Raw genomic sequence first — 18,620 nt, forward strand, 5'->3', positions numbered from 1 at the left:
CCACTGCTGATGCAGCACATTTCAGAGTTAGAACAGGGGGATGAAGGGCATTACAGCAAAATGAAAGGCAGAGACACTGAGTAAGGGCCAGGCAGACCAGGTCCAGGGTTCTGCCATGGAAGAGGTCCTGATGAATGCTCACAATAAACAAGTGATCAAGAAAAACAAGGTGAACTTCAATTTGTGTTCATGAAATCCTGCACTGCAAAAGGTGTCTGAACAGTTTAAGACATCACAAGCAAAGATGGGACCAAAATTAATGAAGAAGTCCAAGGGTTAGAGACACTGACTCATGATTCTAACAGTGATATCAAATTCCAATGTCACTGTATTTCCCTTTGTCTTGTAAGCCACAAGAAAAAGAGGACAAGACAGAATGGGGAGGCTTGAAAACCACACAAGGCTCGTTAGGAACCACATATCCTTGGGAGCAGTTCAGCTGAACCAGCTGGGATTTGGATCTCCTCACAGACCCACAAGTGTGGCCCCCAGAAAAAAGAGAACCTCACTGATGCAACAATAGGTGCTCAAGAAGATTCTGAGAAGGTAGAATATTTAAGGAAATCAGGTCAAAGTCTGTCCCACACCATCATGAGGAGAAAATCTTGCAGGACCTTTGCTCAGACACTGGGCTGGAATGGTATAAGGCAAGACCCCAGTGCTTGAAAATACATCTTTCCTTCAAGAAGTAAAATACCAACTACATGGAAAAGAGGCATTTTTTATGCTGCAACATGCAGACAAATCTGTGGAGATGCTAACCAAAAAAATACAGAGAGGGAAAATAAGAGGAGGGTGGACAGGAAGAGATCCTTTTCATTTAAGATACTTAATTTGTGGAGGAAGAAACCAGCAAGAGTATAATCTGTGCAGAAAATATGGAAAAATCTTTGGTTTGGAGTGACAAGGAGGACAGCTACTCATTATATGAATAACTGTATGTATCACTGCCAGTGCATAAACCTTCAGGAGTACCTAAATCAAAAAGAACTCCCTATAATCTCTGTCCAAGTAAGTAAAGAAAAAAAAATCTAGTATAGCTTTCCTTGTAGGCTTATTAATGAGTCAGGGAAACCAAAATTTGGAGGACCTTTAGAGATTTAAAATATCACTTAAATTATTGAGCTGCTGAAAAAAAAAATCTTCAAAATAGTCCTAATTGTACTAGTTCTTCTGCAGAGTTTTACCTCACCATGGAAATGTGTCTATTACTTCCATGTCATGTTTCAGAAAGACATTTATGGAGAGTTCTGAACAGAGAAGGCCCTACCTGTTGATTTTCTGTTCTCAAACCTGCTTGTGTAAAAGGTCTTTCATCTCCCTCCCTGTCAGCAGTTGTTGGCCTCTTTAGCTCTTCCTCATATCTCAAGGAGCTGGCATTTTCCATTTCTCCATCATATGTCTCATCATAGCAGTATATAGCTTCAAGAATATCATCATCAGTAGTGAACAATATAGTGTCCCCAAAGTGCTCTGGAGCTGAAGGCAACACACAGAATTAAATGGATAAATAATACAAAAGAATACAGAGAGTGATAAAAATTATTTTTGGTCCTTCTTCACATTTAATTTGCAAAAATTTGTTTAAAAATAATTTATGGCAAATTGATACTGATTGCTATATCGAATTATTAATTTCTGGTAAATTGATACTGATACTGCTATAATCAATATTTCATTCTCAAACTTACACTGCACAGCAGAAAAAAAATAGAGAATTCAGTCAAATTTGGAATACATAGGAAAGACAGTGGGGAAAAAAGCTTCTCCATCACCTTTTCCAGAAGATATTACAGGTGAAAAAAAGTAAAAAGCTGAAACTTAAATTTCTCATGACCATCTGATGTTATTGAAATACAGACGTGATGCTAAGACATGGTAAAGAATGGAGATTAGCTCTGTGTGCTGCTAAAATCCACAGTATCAGTGAAGAATGCATTAGTGGGCTTTGCATTATGTTTTTAAATTCAATACTAGACAAAGTGCCAGCTTGCTTTGAAGTGGAAGGCGATAACAAACAAGTGAAATGCATTTGTTTGCATTGTACTGCTGTTCCCACAAAGAAAATAAGAAATGATAGAATACCTCCAGACAATGCTCCTGAGGCCTTGGCAATTTCTCCTTTAAAGATGCATTGTTCATCTAACAGCATGATAATGTCTTTCACACCTCTGAAAGAGTGGATTCGAGATTTATTGTAATTCCAAATCCTAATCATAGCTACCTGACAGGGATTCACAAAGTCAATACAGATAAAGTGAGGTTTTCCAGGGGTAAATGGTGCCAGCCAGAGATGCATATCATCCTGTGTCCGATTTACCCCATCAATTAGGTTGGTTATTATTCTGGGATCATTCCCATAAGCTGGTAAAATATTTATATCAGGTGGTTCAGCTGTTATTTTTGCAATCTGAACAGGATCTCCTTTAGAACTGAAAACTTCAATTCCATTAAGACCAACATAATGCCTGTCTCCCCACGTTGTTCGAATGTCTATCACTAAGTGCTGCCCATAAGGCAAAACAGGAATTTTAAAATCATTTCCATCAGGTGCCTCCCCAGCACTTTCTTCCTCTTGCCTCCTGGGTAGTGTTTGCAGTCCCTCTTTCCTCACTTGCTGATGTTCTCCGGAGCGGTTGAGTTTCTGCTGGTGGAGGAACTCATCAAAGATATCCCCTTGAAAATCCATGTTCGAGATCCGGCCGCGATGGGAATAATTAAATTTCACCAAGGAGTTCCAGGACTCCTGCAGAGTGTGCTCTTGTTCGCTGCACCACTTCGCTCTGGAGGCTGCTACGTCCTTGATGGAAAAGTCTTCATCTGAAAACAACATTACAAAGGCATTTAATGCAGAAGCAGGACTGGGAACAAACCGCTACGACAGGGACTCTGCAGAACGATGCTGGTCTTATTCCTGTCCCTTACTGTGAAATTCTCCCCCAGCAGCACTTTTATATTGTCTCCCTGTTATGAAGGCTCCATGTCCCAGTTTCTCTTCCCCATTTAGACATAATGAAAACAATCACTTTTAACTATTACAAGAGCAGAGCACGTGCCATGATCCCAACTGCAACTCTTAGGCTGCGAATTCTTGACTCAACCCTTAAAGAAACTGGGATTTTGCCCAGTGATACTTATTGTGTGGCTGTCACAACAGTTTAAATCATCTATCTGCACTTCTGTAGATCTTTCATACAGCTGGAAGTGGCTGAACTGGTTAATGTAAAGCATCACAGAGAAAAGCTGGTGCTTCCTCTCAAAATCAGCCACGTGGATATAAAGAAAAGTGGTGAGAAAAGTAGGTTCAGCATAAGGAGGATGAGGCGAATGTTGCACTCTGTGCAGGTGATGTCCAAATATTTTTCTCAGTTTTCAGCAAGTGTGAGATGTAGAAGGGGTACAGTGACAAAGTATCTAATGGGAATGCAGTGAGGACAACAAATCAGAGGGACACAGTGGGAGCAAAGCATGTTCTTCTTGTGGCTGCACCGGGGAGCTGCTTAATTTCCATCTCAAAACAATTAAGAACAGATAATAACAAAGATTTTCTATAAAACAGTCACTTATGTATTTTCTTCAAATAAATGAAGATGAGGAAGTGGAGTTCTAAACAATTACAGGCCCATGGGCCAGATTTTACTCCTGCACAATGTCCTTGGGTGGACACTAAAACAAATGGTTATCAAGAATAAATGCCAATTGCTGTAAAATGCAAAATAATGTTTTCCCAAAAGACTGCTCCCGACTGACTTTTAACTGTGTTTCTGGAAACACTGGAAAGAGGCAATGTTCCTAATCTATCTATGGCAAATAATCATTTACAGTGGGGACACCTGAGATAAAAATAAGAATTTCAAAGCAGATGGGAAACTACTTGGAAAAGGGTTGCCTTCCAGAATGAAACCCTAGAGTCTAACCTGGCCCCTCCTCCCTACCCCACAAGGGAAATGCAGATATGAAGAAAAATTTCATATTTCAGAGAACATCAGTCATTTTTAAGTCCCCTTCTTGCTCAAACCACTGTCAGTACAGACACTCCAGAGGTGGGTGATCCCAAACAGTATATCCCAGAGCCTCACAGTTTACCTGGAGAAGATACTGTATATATCTTTATCATTTTAAAATGTCAAAGCTTGAAAATTTCAGGATGAGCAGAATAGGATGAGAAGAGTATTTGACATCCACTGACTTGCCTTGTTTGGGAGAGTTTTTCCCTTCTCTTGTTATTTTTTTTTAAAGGTCAAGTACTTCAAACAGCCCAGAGATTACAATTCTAAAGCACTTCTGAGGCAGTTCAATGGGAGGTTAACAGGTTTGTTAGCTGCATTAAGGAGTGACAACAGGAAAAGTGAAGCTCTGAAAGGGAAGCAGAGAGACCCAGAAGCAGAGCCCAGTGGCTGAAGCTATTTTGGGGGTTTTTTTAAGAATTTAAAATGTAATATTTTATAATGACACTTCGAACTTCCAACTCCCCTGTGGGTTTAGGATGGGTGTCTTCAACCACGAAGTCCCCCATCCTGCTTCTGATGGCAACACACACCATACAATTCCTCTCAAAACTTTCCTAAACTACATTTTGGGCCAAGACCACCTCGAAGAAAACACCTTTCTTCTCCCTCTGTTGTGTTAATCTCTTTCCTACTCCCTGCAGTTATAAATAGCAATCATATTTCCATGCTGCAATCACATGCTTCATTTCCCAAATCATCCTAAAAGCTCTCTTCTGTATCTGTTCCACTTTGTAATCAGCTTTCCCGAAAATGGATGATCAGAGCTGCAGTTTTCCAACTGACGTCTCACAAGTGGCTGTGCTGAGATATTAACATTTCCCTAACTCTCCCAAAAGCCTGTGCTGATCCATCCTGGGAGTGCTCTGCTCCAATCACCCCAGCCTTTCACACTCAATCTGCCATCAGCTACTCAACCGTGATCCTTCCCTTCCTCGGTCATTTGCAATTGATGATTACTCAGCTTACAACTTCATTTTTGGTTATTAGTCCCCAAGGGAGCCTGCAAAGCGGTACTATGGAATTGCATTCCACTGCTTCAGTCCTCAAGCTCATCCTTCTGCGAGTTCTTCAATCTTCTTAACTCATAATAAACCAAATTATATGTTATTTGCTAATTTTATCAGCAGACTCCCATCATTTCCTTTGCACATTAAACCGGTTATCAAAGAAAAATTGATGTTTTTACAGCAACATTAACTCGAGGCAAGCGTGTACGTGCTATTTCTAATTTCTGTTGTTCTTATTATTCTTCACTGAGTGACCAAAGCTATGCTGTGACACTGGTAGGAGGCTCTGCAGCCTTCCCTTTGTCTCCCCCTTCCATTGGGAAGCTGCACTTCCCTCAGCCCTGTGCCAATTAAAATCCACCACTCTCAGGGAAACACTTAAAACCGTTTCCCTGTTGTTAAAGCTCACTCAGCTCCACTTTGAAGATGGTTTTACCCTGCACAGCACAGCAGAGAGAGAACAAAAGCTGCTGGATGGCTGCAATTTTCCCAGGGACAAAAACATATTGGGAGCTTTAAGTACCACATGAAATAACCTGCTCTGAGCAAAATTAGAGGACACTGTATAGATCCATGATAACCTTCATCTTACACCTTACATTAAAGCTCCAACACTATTTCCAATTTTAGAACTGAACAGAAATTCCCAAGGTGAGATTTATTTACAGTTTCCATAATTTTAAGGTTTTAATCTAACAAAGATAGTGTAAAATGTGTGAAACAGCAAAAGGGCTGTGGTGAGTGGGTGGCTGAAGGGAAGATGGCAGTTATTCCAAATACTTCCCTGTTTTTCTCTTCTTTGAGGTATAACTTCAGATGTACTGATGAAATTGCTGTTTTCTTCACAGAGGGTCAGAGAACAAAAAATCCAGACATCCTAAGTTTAGAAAGAAGCATTTTCTCGCCTTTGTCTGAAAAAAATCATGCAGCACCTGCTGCAGAATTTGAACTGGCACTTCAAATGCATTTAGTTACATTTCCTGTCCCTAATGACCATTACTTTAATGTAAACACTCAAATTCAATACCCAGCAAGCTACACTTTCATGCAAATTGTTTTGATGCTAAATCACAACCATCATTTCCATTTGTAGTTTTATACCATCTTATTCCAATTCCCTGGGTCCTGTTGTCCTTGTTCTGCCAGACTCTTTTCATTTGAGACAAGATATTGAATGCTGAAGAATTACAGAATGCCAAAGAAGGGTAAGAAGAGCCCAAAAACCCAGGAATCAGAGTGACATAGCTTGAAACTGAAAAGGTGACACTAAAAATAAATCCTGCAAAGTTGGTTAAAAGAGAGACAAAGTAGAACCTGTGGGTAAGAAATTCTATTCTTCTGGTGTTTACAGTTGTTAAACACAAAAATATTACCCCAGACCCAGAAAATTTCTTAGCCATGGATTACCAGAGGTTGGGAGAAGAGCAGGAACTTCAGAAGTTGCCCAGTTCTCACACCCTTCCCTGGGCTACTGCCAACACAACCACACAAATCTGGATCCTCCACCTCCAACGGGATCCAGGTGAACTCATAAAGGCTTGGAGAAAGATGACAAGGATAATCAAAAGGCACAGAGCAGATAACAGCTAAATTTACTAGAGAACTCTTCATAAATAAACAAGATGTCTGAAGGTGAAGTTTGTAAAGTCATGAGCAGAGAAGGGAAAAGAAGGGCAGTTTTCCATTCACTCTGAATAAATATATTCAGAATATATTCTCACTGAGAAAGACACAAACCTACTACACAAATAAATTCTGTAAATTTACTCACTAACTTGAGGACACACTCTTCTTTATCTTTTTGCAGATTTTAATTGATATTAGCAAACATTTGCTGTCTGCAGGAACTGTCAATTCTTGGAATATAATCTACTGGAATTTAGTCTTCCATCTGCTCCAAATAAATTAAAACCCACTAAATCAGAATGTAAATTTTTTTCAGAAGAGTATTTCACATCAGGTGTGGGACAAGGAGAGACATTTTGAGTATTATCAGAGTATGAATGAGGAAAATACCACAAATAGCAAAACTAAAATCCCCCTGTCTACACCTCCAGGAATCTCAGGAGGTCCCTTCCACTTAAATGAGTTTGTGCTGCTGCAAAATGGAGAACATGTCAGCACCTGCACTGAGGTTGCTATTGTGACCTCTTACCTTTGTGGGCAGAATCCTCTTCTCCAAGATTTATAGTGTTTAATCCCAGCTTTTTACCACATCTGACACTTCTCCTTCCACTCGTAGGGTACTGTGAGCTGCAGCAATTCCTGTTAGAAAGCTGCTCCAAAATGTCCAAGCCCACATCACCATCCTTTCTGCTCAGCACTAGTGACCTCTCATCTCCATTTGCATTCCTACTACTGGGTCTTCCCAGTTCATTTCTCTGACATTTGACGTCCTCATTTGTCAGGTCTGAGAAGTTTTTCATGATTCCATCTGACTGTGTTTGAAATCTCGAGCTCAAACTACGTTCTGTAGCAAGCCAGGAAGGCTTCTGCTTACTGGGAGTAACATGACTGTTCTCAGTTACTTGGGAAGATGACTGTAACCAAGGTGGAAGTGCACCTGTGGAATCAGACAATTTTCTCCCTGTTATCTTTTCCATTTGTTCGCTCAGAGAAAGTTCATCATCAGACTGAACGTGCTCTGCAACTGCTGCTACTGCTGAATTCTCTCTGGCATCTTTTATACAAACTTGAGATGGGAATGCTTTTAGATCATCCTCTAACTCTGGCAAATTTTTCTTTGTAAAGCTGATTGAGTTCATTTTATGCTTAAGAAGATTTTCTTCTGGCAGGGATTTCCAGTTTAGTGAAGTACTGCTTGATTCTGAGCATTTAAAATGTAGGTCTGCTTTCTTGTCTGTGACTGCAGGTGCATTTACTTCTTTCCTTTCACCTGAGGGAGATGCAGAGGTATCTTGCTTGTGATCTGTAAGGTCAATTGTAGTGTTATGGTCAGCAAAGAGATCTCCAGAGGCTCTCTCTAATTCACCCTCAAATACAAGGTTCTCATCAACATATAACTTCACCTTCTTTGCTCCAACATCGAGGTCCTACAAAAATAAAAGTATAAAGATTTCAATTAAGCTCTCAAGCATTAGTTATCACTGTTCTGGGACTCTGACATTTGAACACTTAATCAATAGACAGATGAAAACAATTAAACCCTGTGTCAGTTACATGCTTTTGACTACCTTTTAATCTAAAGCTCAAACAACTGTGGAATATTTAAGATTTCATTTAAAAGGACTGAAAGCCCTGCTAGACACTACTATGAACCATTTTGTCTGGCAAGGCTTGATTATTTAGAAAAGCTTGAGGGAAGAAGCCTAGATTAAGTATAATTCTATTTGATCAGCATACAAATTCCAGAGGCACATTTTGTTTCAGCATCTGGAAGATTCACCACTTTCACGACACGTTCCACAGTGAACAACCACCCAGATCAAAGCCACTGGAGTTAAAAAGAGTTACAAAGAAATAACAGAGCTGGAAAGGACAGCAAAAAAAAATCATCCAGTCCATCTTTTTCCACTGAAGAATGTAAAATAACCTATACCATTGAGAAGAAATCTGTTTTTAACAGTTTTCAACTAATCTGTCTTGATAGCCTATCCCAACACTTAACTAGACTTTTAAATAGAAGGCCTTTATCTGAGACACAATTCTGCCACTCACAACTTTATCTCTATGTTCTCCTTCTCTGTGGCACCCACCAATACCTGATTTTTTCATTCCATTGAAGTTGGAACTAATGTTCTTTCTATTCTCTTCACCATTTCGATCTAACCCTTTCTCCTCCTTGACAAAAATACCATTATCTTCAAAGAAAATATAGAAGATGAGACAAAATCTATCTCCTTTCTGTTCTCTAACTTTCAGTAACGTGTCCATCTCGTGGAGCCTTTAAAAGACTCTCTGTTCTTTCCTTCTTTTCATGAAAACTAAGAAGCTTTGCATGAAAGTAAGAAGTTTCAGTTTCATCCCTCTTGTTCATCTCCTGGATGTCAGTTCTCCTTGAATACTGATGTAAAGTTTCCTCTGCTTCCAGCCTAAACCAGTTACTCCTTCCCCTACAAATACAAATGCCTCTGGCTCTTCACTCCTGCAGACACTTGTTTAAGGCTTACAAGTCTTTATAGTGTCTATTGTGTTGTTTTCCAAATAATACCATGTATGAGGCAAAAAATGTAATATGGACCTACCCACAGGAAAAGCAGAAGATGCAGGGATAACAAGAAAGCTACAGCTGAGGGAGGGAAGCAGGTGGAGGTATGTGAGACACATTCCTGTTAGGGAAAGATAACCTTCAGTAACTTCTCAAAGAACAGCTGTAAACCCAGTTTAATTGGCCATTATGGCACGGCTGCCTGTGGAACTCCACGAGTCTCATAAAGTGCTATAAGCCTGTACTGATGCATTTGGCCATAAAACAGGATATTTTTTCCCCTTGAATGAGGACACTGATAGATTGCTCTAACTGGGGATCACAACACTTCAATAATTGTATCTATAAAAAACTACCTGCGTGGCTTTGCCTGAAATTACGACGGAGAAGAGAAAGACTATCAGGATGCCCCAGTAATGTTATTTTTTAAATTTCTGTATGTCTGGACTAACAATGTCCTCCTTAAATGCTGGAGATTTTGGATATTCACGGCTGAATTTGGGATAACTGCAACATTTCTACATAATATCCCAGCCTCTACTGCTGTTAGGAACACTCAGCTCTTGGTTCTGCATTTTTACCTGGAAACAGATAGAAACTGCATGGGACCACAGGAATACACATGTTCATTTGAAAAGCATTTGTCAATGTCACCTTTTTAAATTAAAATCAGCAACCTTAAGAGCAACTTGTTTTGAAATTAATCCCACTCCACTCACCAGTACCAGAAAAGGACAGAAAACATAACAAAAATGAGAGGGTGGAGGTCATTCTCCCTGAAAGAGGGACAGCCAAGCCCAGAAAAGGGCCAGTCACTTCAAAATTACTATTTCAGTCAGTGGGAAAAGACTTCCTGTTCTCTGATGCTTTGGAATGTCTGAGACAGGTATTTTAGGAAGCAAAAGAGGTGTCTGAAGTGTATCCAGATGAACCAGGCAAAGCGACGGATATTTGTAGGACAATAGAGACAGACTGAACTGGGGCAGGCATTAGTAACAGCTGATAGCTCAGGAAAACCATCTATTCAGGAAGAACCAGGAAAAGAGCTAATGAAAATCCTTTGCACCAAAATCCTAAAACAGACTGAGCCTCAGGGAGGAAAAACATGAACAGATCTCAGAGACTCCGAGAACAAACATATGCAGGCACAAGACTAAGAACTGCTCTTTTTCATTCCCTCCCACCCCTCTTCTGAGCTTTCAGTTGCTTAGTGATCAGTTCTGGTGGGAAAGACTGACACCACGGTTTAGCTTCCCTGGTACCACTGCTGGTACTCCTGGAGCATGAGGAGGCTGGAAAAGTCCCTTCCACATGGGTAATTCCACCCTGCAAACAAATACCCAGTGCTTCATCCAAGGCAGGTTTTTTTTTCCTCCTGGAAGAGTGATTAAAATGGCACAATGTCTCAGAACAAGCAGGGAGATGTGATCAGTGTCAGAAAGGAAAAAAAAGATAGATTTTGTGGAAGTAATTCTACAGTTTCTCTTGGTGTTCCTCCCCAGCTTGCACTTTCAGCCCTCAGAGTGCCTGCTGGGATAGTGCCTCCCAGTGAGACAAGAAGAATGCAATTTCTGGCCATTTCAGGGATATTTATGCACGAAGGACAAAGCATAAAACCAGAGGCACTTTTCTGAGAATTACCCCTGGATAAAGGACTTGAAATTGCTTCTGCCTGATTTCTCACAGAAGTGTGAAAAAGAAGGAGCAATAGGAAAGAAGTCAAGAATGAGAAGAAAAAAGTTCTTCTATAGAACTAATTGTGCTGCAAGAAAGCTGCTGCAGCCTTACAGTCAATCAAGGGGTAATCCAGCACTGACAAATCTCCAGCTCAAGAGAACAGACATGAGCATATGTACAGGAGGAGCACACATATAAGCAACCACTTGAAGAAGAAAATGAACCAACTGGAGAGCAACTAAGACCTTAATGCATTAAAGTATTGATTCCACTCACAGATTTCTGAAGATGCACCACAGACATTATATTGGATCTTATAAAGAAAGTTTTGACAGCAACGAGTAACGATGCAATTTCAAGACTGTAGCAAGTACTTCTAAAATGTCTGACTATTGCAGACAACTTTGAAAAGAACTGGCTGCCCTTTCTTACACTTCTTCCCTTCTTGCAGACAAAAAATGACCTCCTTTTTTGCAGATCTCATCTGAAGTAAATAAAGGCAAGATGAAGCATCCTCTGAGACCTTCCCTGTAATTCAGTGAATCGAGGAATCTATGGCAATGATGTCATCAGACTTTTACAGCCTCCTTCAAACATATTTTTTCTCCTTCTAGACTCAAGTTCTAAAGCTCAAACATACAAAAGTACTGGCCTGACTTAATTCTTTGCCTATTTTTTTCAGGAAGCACTTGGGCACCTCTGGCTTAGGTGCCATTTGAGGGGGAAAAGGCAGTAAGAATGATTACGAAAATCCACACAGAAATCTGGCTCTGGACTTACACTAGCAGGAAGAAAATTGTTAGCTAATTATATTTTTGGGGTTTATACTTCTCAGACAAAACTTCCTCATGACAAATTACAGAACTAGGCAGAACTGCCTGCTATTCTTTCACCTTAAGGATAATGAGACATTTCTTTAATAAGTATAAACTGCTGCACTTGCACCAAAATCCATGGGATTACACTCCCAGTGGATTTTACAGATTGCCTCATAGCAGTTTATTAAAAAAGCAGTGCCTTGACACACAGACATCCATTTCTCTGTTCTTCCTGCATTATTTTCAGGAGGTTTGGTAACAAATCCTACCATTACCTCCAAGAACAGCATCCCTTTTGCACACTCTAATGATGATGGAACATTCTGCAGACTGCAATTTTAGTGGGAAAAGCTATTAAAATTCCAGGAAAACAAATATAAATCATGTAATAGTAAATTTGTATAAGCTGCCCCTTCCATGGCCATTTCCATATGTATAAATTACCATATGTGCTTATATAAGAACATGGATGAGAGCAGAACCAGAAGGATAAACCCTCTTATTCATAATCCAGGACAGCAAATCTTCTTTGATCCAGTACCTGGGATTTCTTTCTTAACACTGCAATGTACAAACAAGAATAATTTTCATGGTGACATTCAAACACAGAGACAAGAGACCATCTGCCATCTGCCATGATATGTCTCTCTTCTAACAGTAGATTGTTTTATTATGAGCACTCAGTAGTGGAGTTTTTAATTGTCCCTGGCCATGGCAGGGGGGCTGGAACTAGATGGTCTTTAAGGTCCTTCCAACCCAAACCAATTTGTGATTCTAATTAAAGCAACAAACCCAAACTTGAGCAACAGTCAGCCTATTTACATTTATATACATGAGAAAACACATATTTAAACACATAGTTAGATTGTGATAGAACAACTGAGAGTCCTGAATATTAAGATGCACTTACCTTCCAATCTTTATTTCTCACCAGTAAAGGATTAAGTGACACAATATGCAAGCCTTTTATTAGGTCTTTAGAGATCTTTAATAGCTTTGAAAGAAAATGCTCATTGTGCCTATGAAAACATTATCACCACATTGTTTCCACTTACAATTAAGACAGAAGCAAATTTCACAGCAGACAGGGACACCTCAAAGCTCCTATTTTATTAGAGAAAATTGTATCTATTTTTATTTCATGCTTTCAGAAAGAAGAGCAAACTGAACTTCCCTAGGCAAGGCAGAGCAAAGGTACAGAGTAGCTGAGAAAAGACTACTTACACTGGGAGTTGTTGTGCTGTAATTCCAAATCTTGATCTTGGATATACCAAAGTCACATGACCGGGTGGGATTGCGGATAACAAAGTACAGTTGGATGGGCGGATGGAAAGGGCACATCCAGAGGCAGCTTTCCTTCCTGAGCTAAAAACATACACAAGCAGACTGTCACTGACTCTTCCTCCCCAAGCAGGGGTTTTAATTTTAATTAACTCCCCACCCCACGGCAGGATACGCAGAGATTAGAAAATTCAATAAAATCTACTACGTAAGAGCAAAACCTCAACCTCATTTCCCAGCAGCAAATCCGACTCTCCTGCCTCTAAGGCAGCTCCCAAGAACCTGACAATGAGATAAAGGTCAGCTGCTCGCTGTCCCAGGGAGGCATCTGCACACTCACATACCACAGGCAGCCTGCCCTGCTTTGGAACTGCAGGGTCAGAGCAAGCCCAGTTTATTTTAATCAAATTAATCAGCTTTGCCTGTACTAGAGGGGATCACTGAGCACAATGGACACTGGACAATCATTTTGTGATTTCTTCCTGTGCTTACACTTCTGGTTTGCTCTCTGAAGAGGGAAATCTTATAGAATTTTACTTTATTGCCTGCCTCTATTTTAATCAGGCTTTGCAGACAGCCAACATCACTTACAGATCTATCCCTTGGAGCTATATAGAACTCTACACTTGATATTTTCAAAGATATCACAGAAACTCCCAACATGAATTTTACATACAACTGGCAATCAAGAGAGTTAAAAGTACCAATTCTGAAAACGGTAAAAAACTGCTACCTCTAAATGTTCAAAAGTGGAGTAAAAGGATGTGTGGCACCTCAGAAAGAGGAAAGGAGGAAAGAGCTTTAGAATCAAAATGTTGAATATTAATATACTTGATGTCAAATGTTATCTCAAAACAGAGATGAAGAAGGGCACAAAGTGAATACACATGCAGGTAACATTTCAGTGATCTGAGATGAGGAGATAAATTAGCCTCCTTCTGTTCTCAAGGATACACAGTACATACAGTGACACAGTAGGTACACAGTCAGTATTTTTCCACATCCTTTCACTGTGAAGTGAGTCTTTCAGATTTTCCTGAAGGCAGTAATCACAAAACTTTCCTCCTGAGTACTTCAGCTGTGTGCCTAATGATGGTGAGGACAGAGCTCTGCAGCCTGTTCACAGATATCCTGAATAGTGGTCATCTCCACATTCCAAACTCCCCCAAGTCATGATGTCTCTGCCCCAGAAGCCTCTCAAAAAGCTTTGGGAGACTGTTGTTGTGTATAATGTCAGCTTGGGGCAAAAACAGCCACAAGAGTGCCAGACAGGTTTAATACTTTCTATTGAAGAACAGAAAGATGCCTCTTAACATCAAAGGAATGAAAGATAGCCCTCGAATCAGTGTGAACCCAACTCCAGGGTCAACTTCAAAGCTGCATCATGTTTTTGAAGTCATACTATGAACAAGAATGGTTAAAAAATAATTTCCCAACAGCATACAACATCTGATGAGCAATCCACCTGCAGACCTCTCCAGCCAGGACCTGATGCCCCAGAAATCAATAGGTTCTGGTGTGTACTGTTAGCCAGAGGTGCCTTCACAGGAGGGTACCTGATTCAGCACCAGAATGGACTCTGGAAAGAATTCTCCATGCTTCTCACCAGTTTCTCTGTAAAGCTGCACATGACCCTCCAAACAACAGGAGGTACATCAGAGCCAGGCCAGTATTGTGAGTGAGAGACACAGAGATCTCTGGTTTATCAGTGGAAGTAACTGCTTAGTGCTGGGGTTACACAAACTCACAGGTGTTACAATCCCCATCAGCATGTCAAAGACCTGACACCACAAACTGAAGGCACCTTGAAGAATCCATGCCAAAACTCTTGAAACTGTGGAGGACTCTCATGTTTTATCACCAAGAATGATGTCTTTGCCTTCACATGAGGTACTTGAGTCTGGGGTTACTTTGCAAATACAGCTGGAAAATCCAGCCCAAAAATTCTTTGAACCATCAGGGTGAACAGGTTAAGGAGTTGGAATTCAAAATGGATCAAGGCAAAAAGGGAGAGTGGAAACCTCTAGTCTTAGATTTTGTGGGACACTGCTTTGCATGGGCACTGAAGGTGCACCTGATGGAGAGCAAAGGAAGACTCAAGCAGTGTGAAGGGGAATGACGTGGGTCTAAGGGTTCACCATTGGGAAGAAATACCCTTGTTAGATATTTCTAGAATTACAGTTACCTGTCCTTGTTATTCTGAGGTTTAAAAGACCTATATATATATGTATGAGAATAAAAAAGGTTTACAGAAAACAATTTCAATGCAATAGCTAATCTATGTCTTATTAAGCATTATCACAGAATCCCAGAATGGTCTGGGTTTGAAGGCATCTTAAAGATCACCTTGTTCCACCCCTACCATGGGCAGGGACACCTTCCACTAGCCCAGGTTACTCCAAGCCACCTCCAACCTGGCCTGGAACACTTCCAGGGAGGGGGCAGCCACAGTTTCTCTGGGCAACCTGTGCCAGGGCCTCCCCACCCTCACCCTATTTCTTCCTTATCTCTAATCTAAATCGAGTTAGGAGAGAGCACCTGATGTTCTGCCAGGCATTTTGTTCTCTTATAGTATATCACAAAGTACAAAAAGGAGGCAATTCAAGTGCTCTTCTTAAAAGTCTGCAAGGGTAATAAATAAACTAATAAAATAAAATCCCTGATGTTCAGTAAGACAATCTATTGTCTATTCTCAAAGACAAATGTACACCTAAATGAACAAAGATGGAAGTGTTTTAAGCATGGTAAAAGGAGTTTTCCACGTAATAAGTTTTTATGTCAAGTTTTCATTCTGTTGAAAATATTAGTTGCTTTGAGATTGATTAATTTATAGGTTTTCTAATGCACCCAAAAGCTCTTCTGAAATGTACACAAACTGGAAATGCTGTCTGACTTCTGAAGGAACCTGCAGTTCAGGTATCCCATTCCCAAATCTTAAGAATGTATTCCCTGTCCAGATTGCATCTTGGATGCAATACCCTTCCAGCTTCAAGAGAGGAGATTACAGTGTCACAAATCAAAGGAATATATTAATCAATGAAATGTAAAACCTCATTACTTAAGAATAATGGGATATATAAATATATGAGTAATGCTGAGAATAACAGGTTTATAATGGCTTAATGAAGATATTACCACATAATTTATAATTAGCTGGAGAGTCTGAGAGTCACTACTACTACTACTGAGTGTCAGATACACAGCCTGTAAAGGAGAATGGATATTTAGACACCACACTACAGTGTTCAGGAGACAGTAAGAAAGATGTTTCAAGTACAAATATTTGTCTGGAAATAATACTCCATACTGAGTTTCAACTAAATTTCAAAACACTGCATATTTGCCCTCTTTCTACTCTCCTACAAAATTCATATTAAACATCTGAAAGAAATTAGCAGTGAAGCTCTTGTACCTTGAGACCATAAGAATTACTTCAGTTTATCAGCACACACACTCTAAAAAAGTGAAATTCACTGTTCTCAAAGTTTTGTGATCTCGTTCTACAGCACAAAACTTAAAAACTGAATGTGTTCTTTTACCCAAGACAATGCCACAGAGTTAATATATAAGGAGGCAGAGTTAAAGCTTCCTCCATCCAATTGTTTAGTTAAGCAAGTCAGGTAAATTAATCAAACACTGTTCTAAAGCAAAGTTATAACTGAATACCAACATCTTGAGGAAAGCTGGATTTGTTAATAATAAGCAATATTTGTAGTCTTTTAAATTATCATAGTTGCTATGCAGTCAGGTTCAAAATGCAATCATGTTTCTGAACAAAAAACCTGGTGATAGAGCATTATATTATAATGAGAGATTTTAATATCCAGGGCTAGGCTGTCTTACATTTAAATTCTTATTGACCAGGCAGCACAAATCCCCTGGGTTGTCAGCATTTCGAATGTCCACATCATGGGGAGACACAAAGATCTTCTCATCATGTAAATCAAAGAATTCCACCTGGCTCAGGCCCACGTTTCCTGGATTTCCCCAGTTGGAAAGCAGTTCCATAGTCACATAAATGGCATCATGCACTTCCACGCTGGATGCAACCTGGACCAAAATGAAATATGGTAAAAACCTTAAGTGACAAAACAGTAAAGTGTGGAACAGAACAAACACTGCTAAGATTGCAACACTGATGGGTCAGAAGGAGAAAGATTGCAAAGTCAAGGCTATCTGGATGGCATTCAGTTCATTCTGGGTTCCACCAATTCTGCCACACACCAACTTTCTCAAAAAGCCCAAAGAGAAAACAGCTCCCTGTTCCTTGTCTGATTCCTTTGCCATTCTGATGAAGTGATAAACTCTGCCATAGGTTTATTAGTTGACATGGGGCAGAATCAGTGGAATACACATCATTCACTGTACTTTTATTTTAGTAATTCTGGGAAGCATCAATTATGGTGCAAATACACACAAACCTTCTCTCTCAACATGGAATCTGCTTCAGCTTTGTCATCAGCCAGGGATCTGTCATTGTCACAGGCAGAATGGCTCTCATGCTCCAGAAAGACTTTCAGAAGTTTCTTCTTTTGTCTGAAACAACATATTCTTTTATGTGCTACTTCCTCATAATCCCTGCATTTTTAAGAAACAGTTTAGTTGGTGTGAAAAGATGATAAGATGAATTCACACACCCCACAGAAAAACTCATGTAGGTTCACACTGAATGAGAACTGCTGCAGCATCCCATCTTAAAAACACAGGGTTTGGTTAAAAAACTGGGCTCCAGTTCAGAGCTGGTTCTGAGAAAGCAATGCCCAGGTTATATAAATACAATAAAGGAAGATGTTGGCAGATCCCTGCTCTGCAGAGACTGGCCCAAGGCTGGATTCCCTGATTTGCTACTACTTGCTACTGCTGAGGGATTTGAAGATTACCAGGTGTAGTGGCATTCTGAAAAATCTCTCTTCAGAAAAAAGGAAGTTAGCCTAAAGCAAATATATATACCTGCTTCCAAAAGGACAGATTCTCTCAGCTTTTGTCACTGCACTCCTTGTCTGGCTTTTTTCTGGAGGTTCAGTCATTGAGGAAACAAGAGATGAAACAGAAGATTTCTTCTAAGGAAGAAAAAGATGAACATGTTTCATTCAGATTGTTCTCCACATACCAATGAGCATCAGTCTGCATCTCTGGAATAAATAAGAGTTTGGGCCCAGCTCATCTGTAACTCTGTACTGAGTTAAAGCACATTTAACAGAATTGGTCTTGATTTGCAATGAAAGAGCTGAGCTTGGAGCTTGATCTTCTACATGGAAGAAAAGTAACATAAAAGCATATTCTGAGGACTTTCACATACTTACATATATATATATATAATATAAATGTAAAAAATTCTCATTCTGTACATTTGGTGAGAATCAGGGTTGGCCAAACTTTTGGCATGGGTCTACTGACTTTCTCCTTCTCCAAAAATGGATCATAAACACTTTTAAATCCCAAAACCCCTTAGTTTTATTAGAATAAAAAAATGATTTCTTTTTTTAAATACAGAACTATCAGTGACTACCTAAAAGAACATAGAGGAAAATTGCTAAATTTCTTACAATGCTCTTTCTCTGCCTGTACTGCACATTTTTGCTAGTTTTTATTGATTTTCTTGTTTTTAAGATGAGTTTTTAATTGTTTTTAAACACGGTTGCTGGAGATAAGAGATGTA

The 18,620-nt window shown here is 39.7% G+C and overlaps 1 protein-coding gene across 5 annotated transcripts in view; it reads right to left on the reverse strand.

The window, feature by feature from the left end:
* Positions 1 to 18,620, reverse strand: part of KIAA0556 (KIAA0556 ortholog) — a 57,114-nt gene that overhangs the window by 22,556 nt on the left and 15,938 nt on the right. For 4 of the 5 annotated variants that reach the window (XM_029957755.1, XM_029957756.1, XM_029957753.1 and 1 more), the window contains exons 9-15: positions 17,912 to 18,021; positions 17,383 to 17,497; positions 16,805 to 17,011; positions 12,905 to 13,045; positions 7,173 to 8,070; positions 2,086 to 2,820; positions 1,271 to 1,479 (exon numbers count right to left, since the gene is read on the reverse strand). In XM_029957755.1, coding sequence (XP_029813615.1) covers positions 1,271 to 1,479; positions 2,086 to 2,820; positions 7,173 to 8,070; positions 12,905 to 13,045; positions 16,805 to 17,011; positions 17,383 to 17,497; positions 17,912 to 18,021 — 2,415 coding nt within the window. The remainder of the gene's footprint in view (positions 1 to 1,270; positions 1,480 to 2,085; positions 2,821 to 7,172; positions 8,071 to 12,904; positions 13,046 to 16,804; positions 17,012 to 17,382; positions 17,498 to 17,911; positions 18,022 to 18,620) is intronic. The other variant, XM_029957757.1, reaches the window with a different exon arrangement.

Source organism: Manacus vitellinus, unplaced genomic scaffold (assembly GCF_001715985.3).
Source record: "Manacus vitellinus isolate BGI_N305 unplaced genomic scaffold, ASM171598v3 scaffold_12_pilon, whole genome shotgun sequence".
NCBI lineage: Eukaryota > Metazoa > Chordata > Aves > Passeriformes > Pipridae > Manacus > Manacus vitellinus.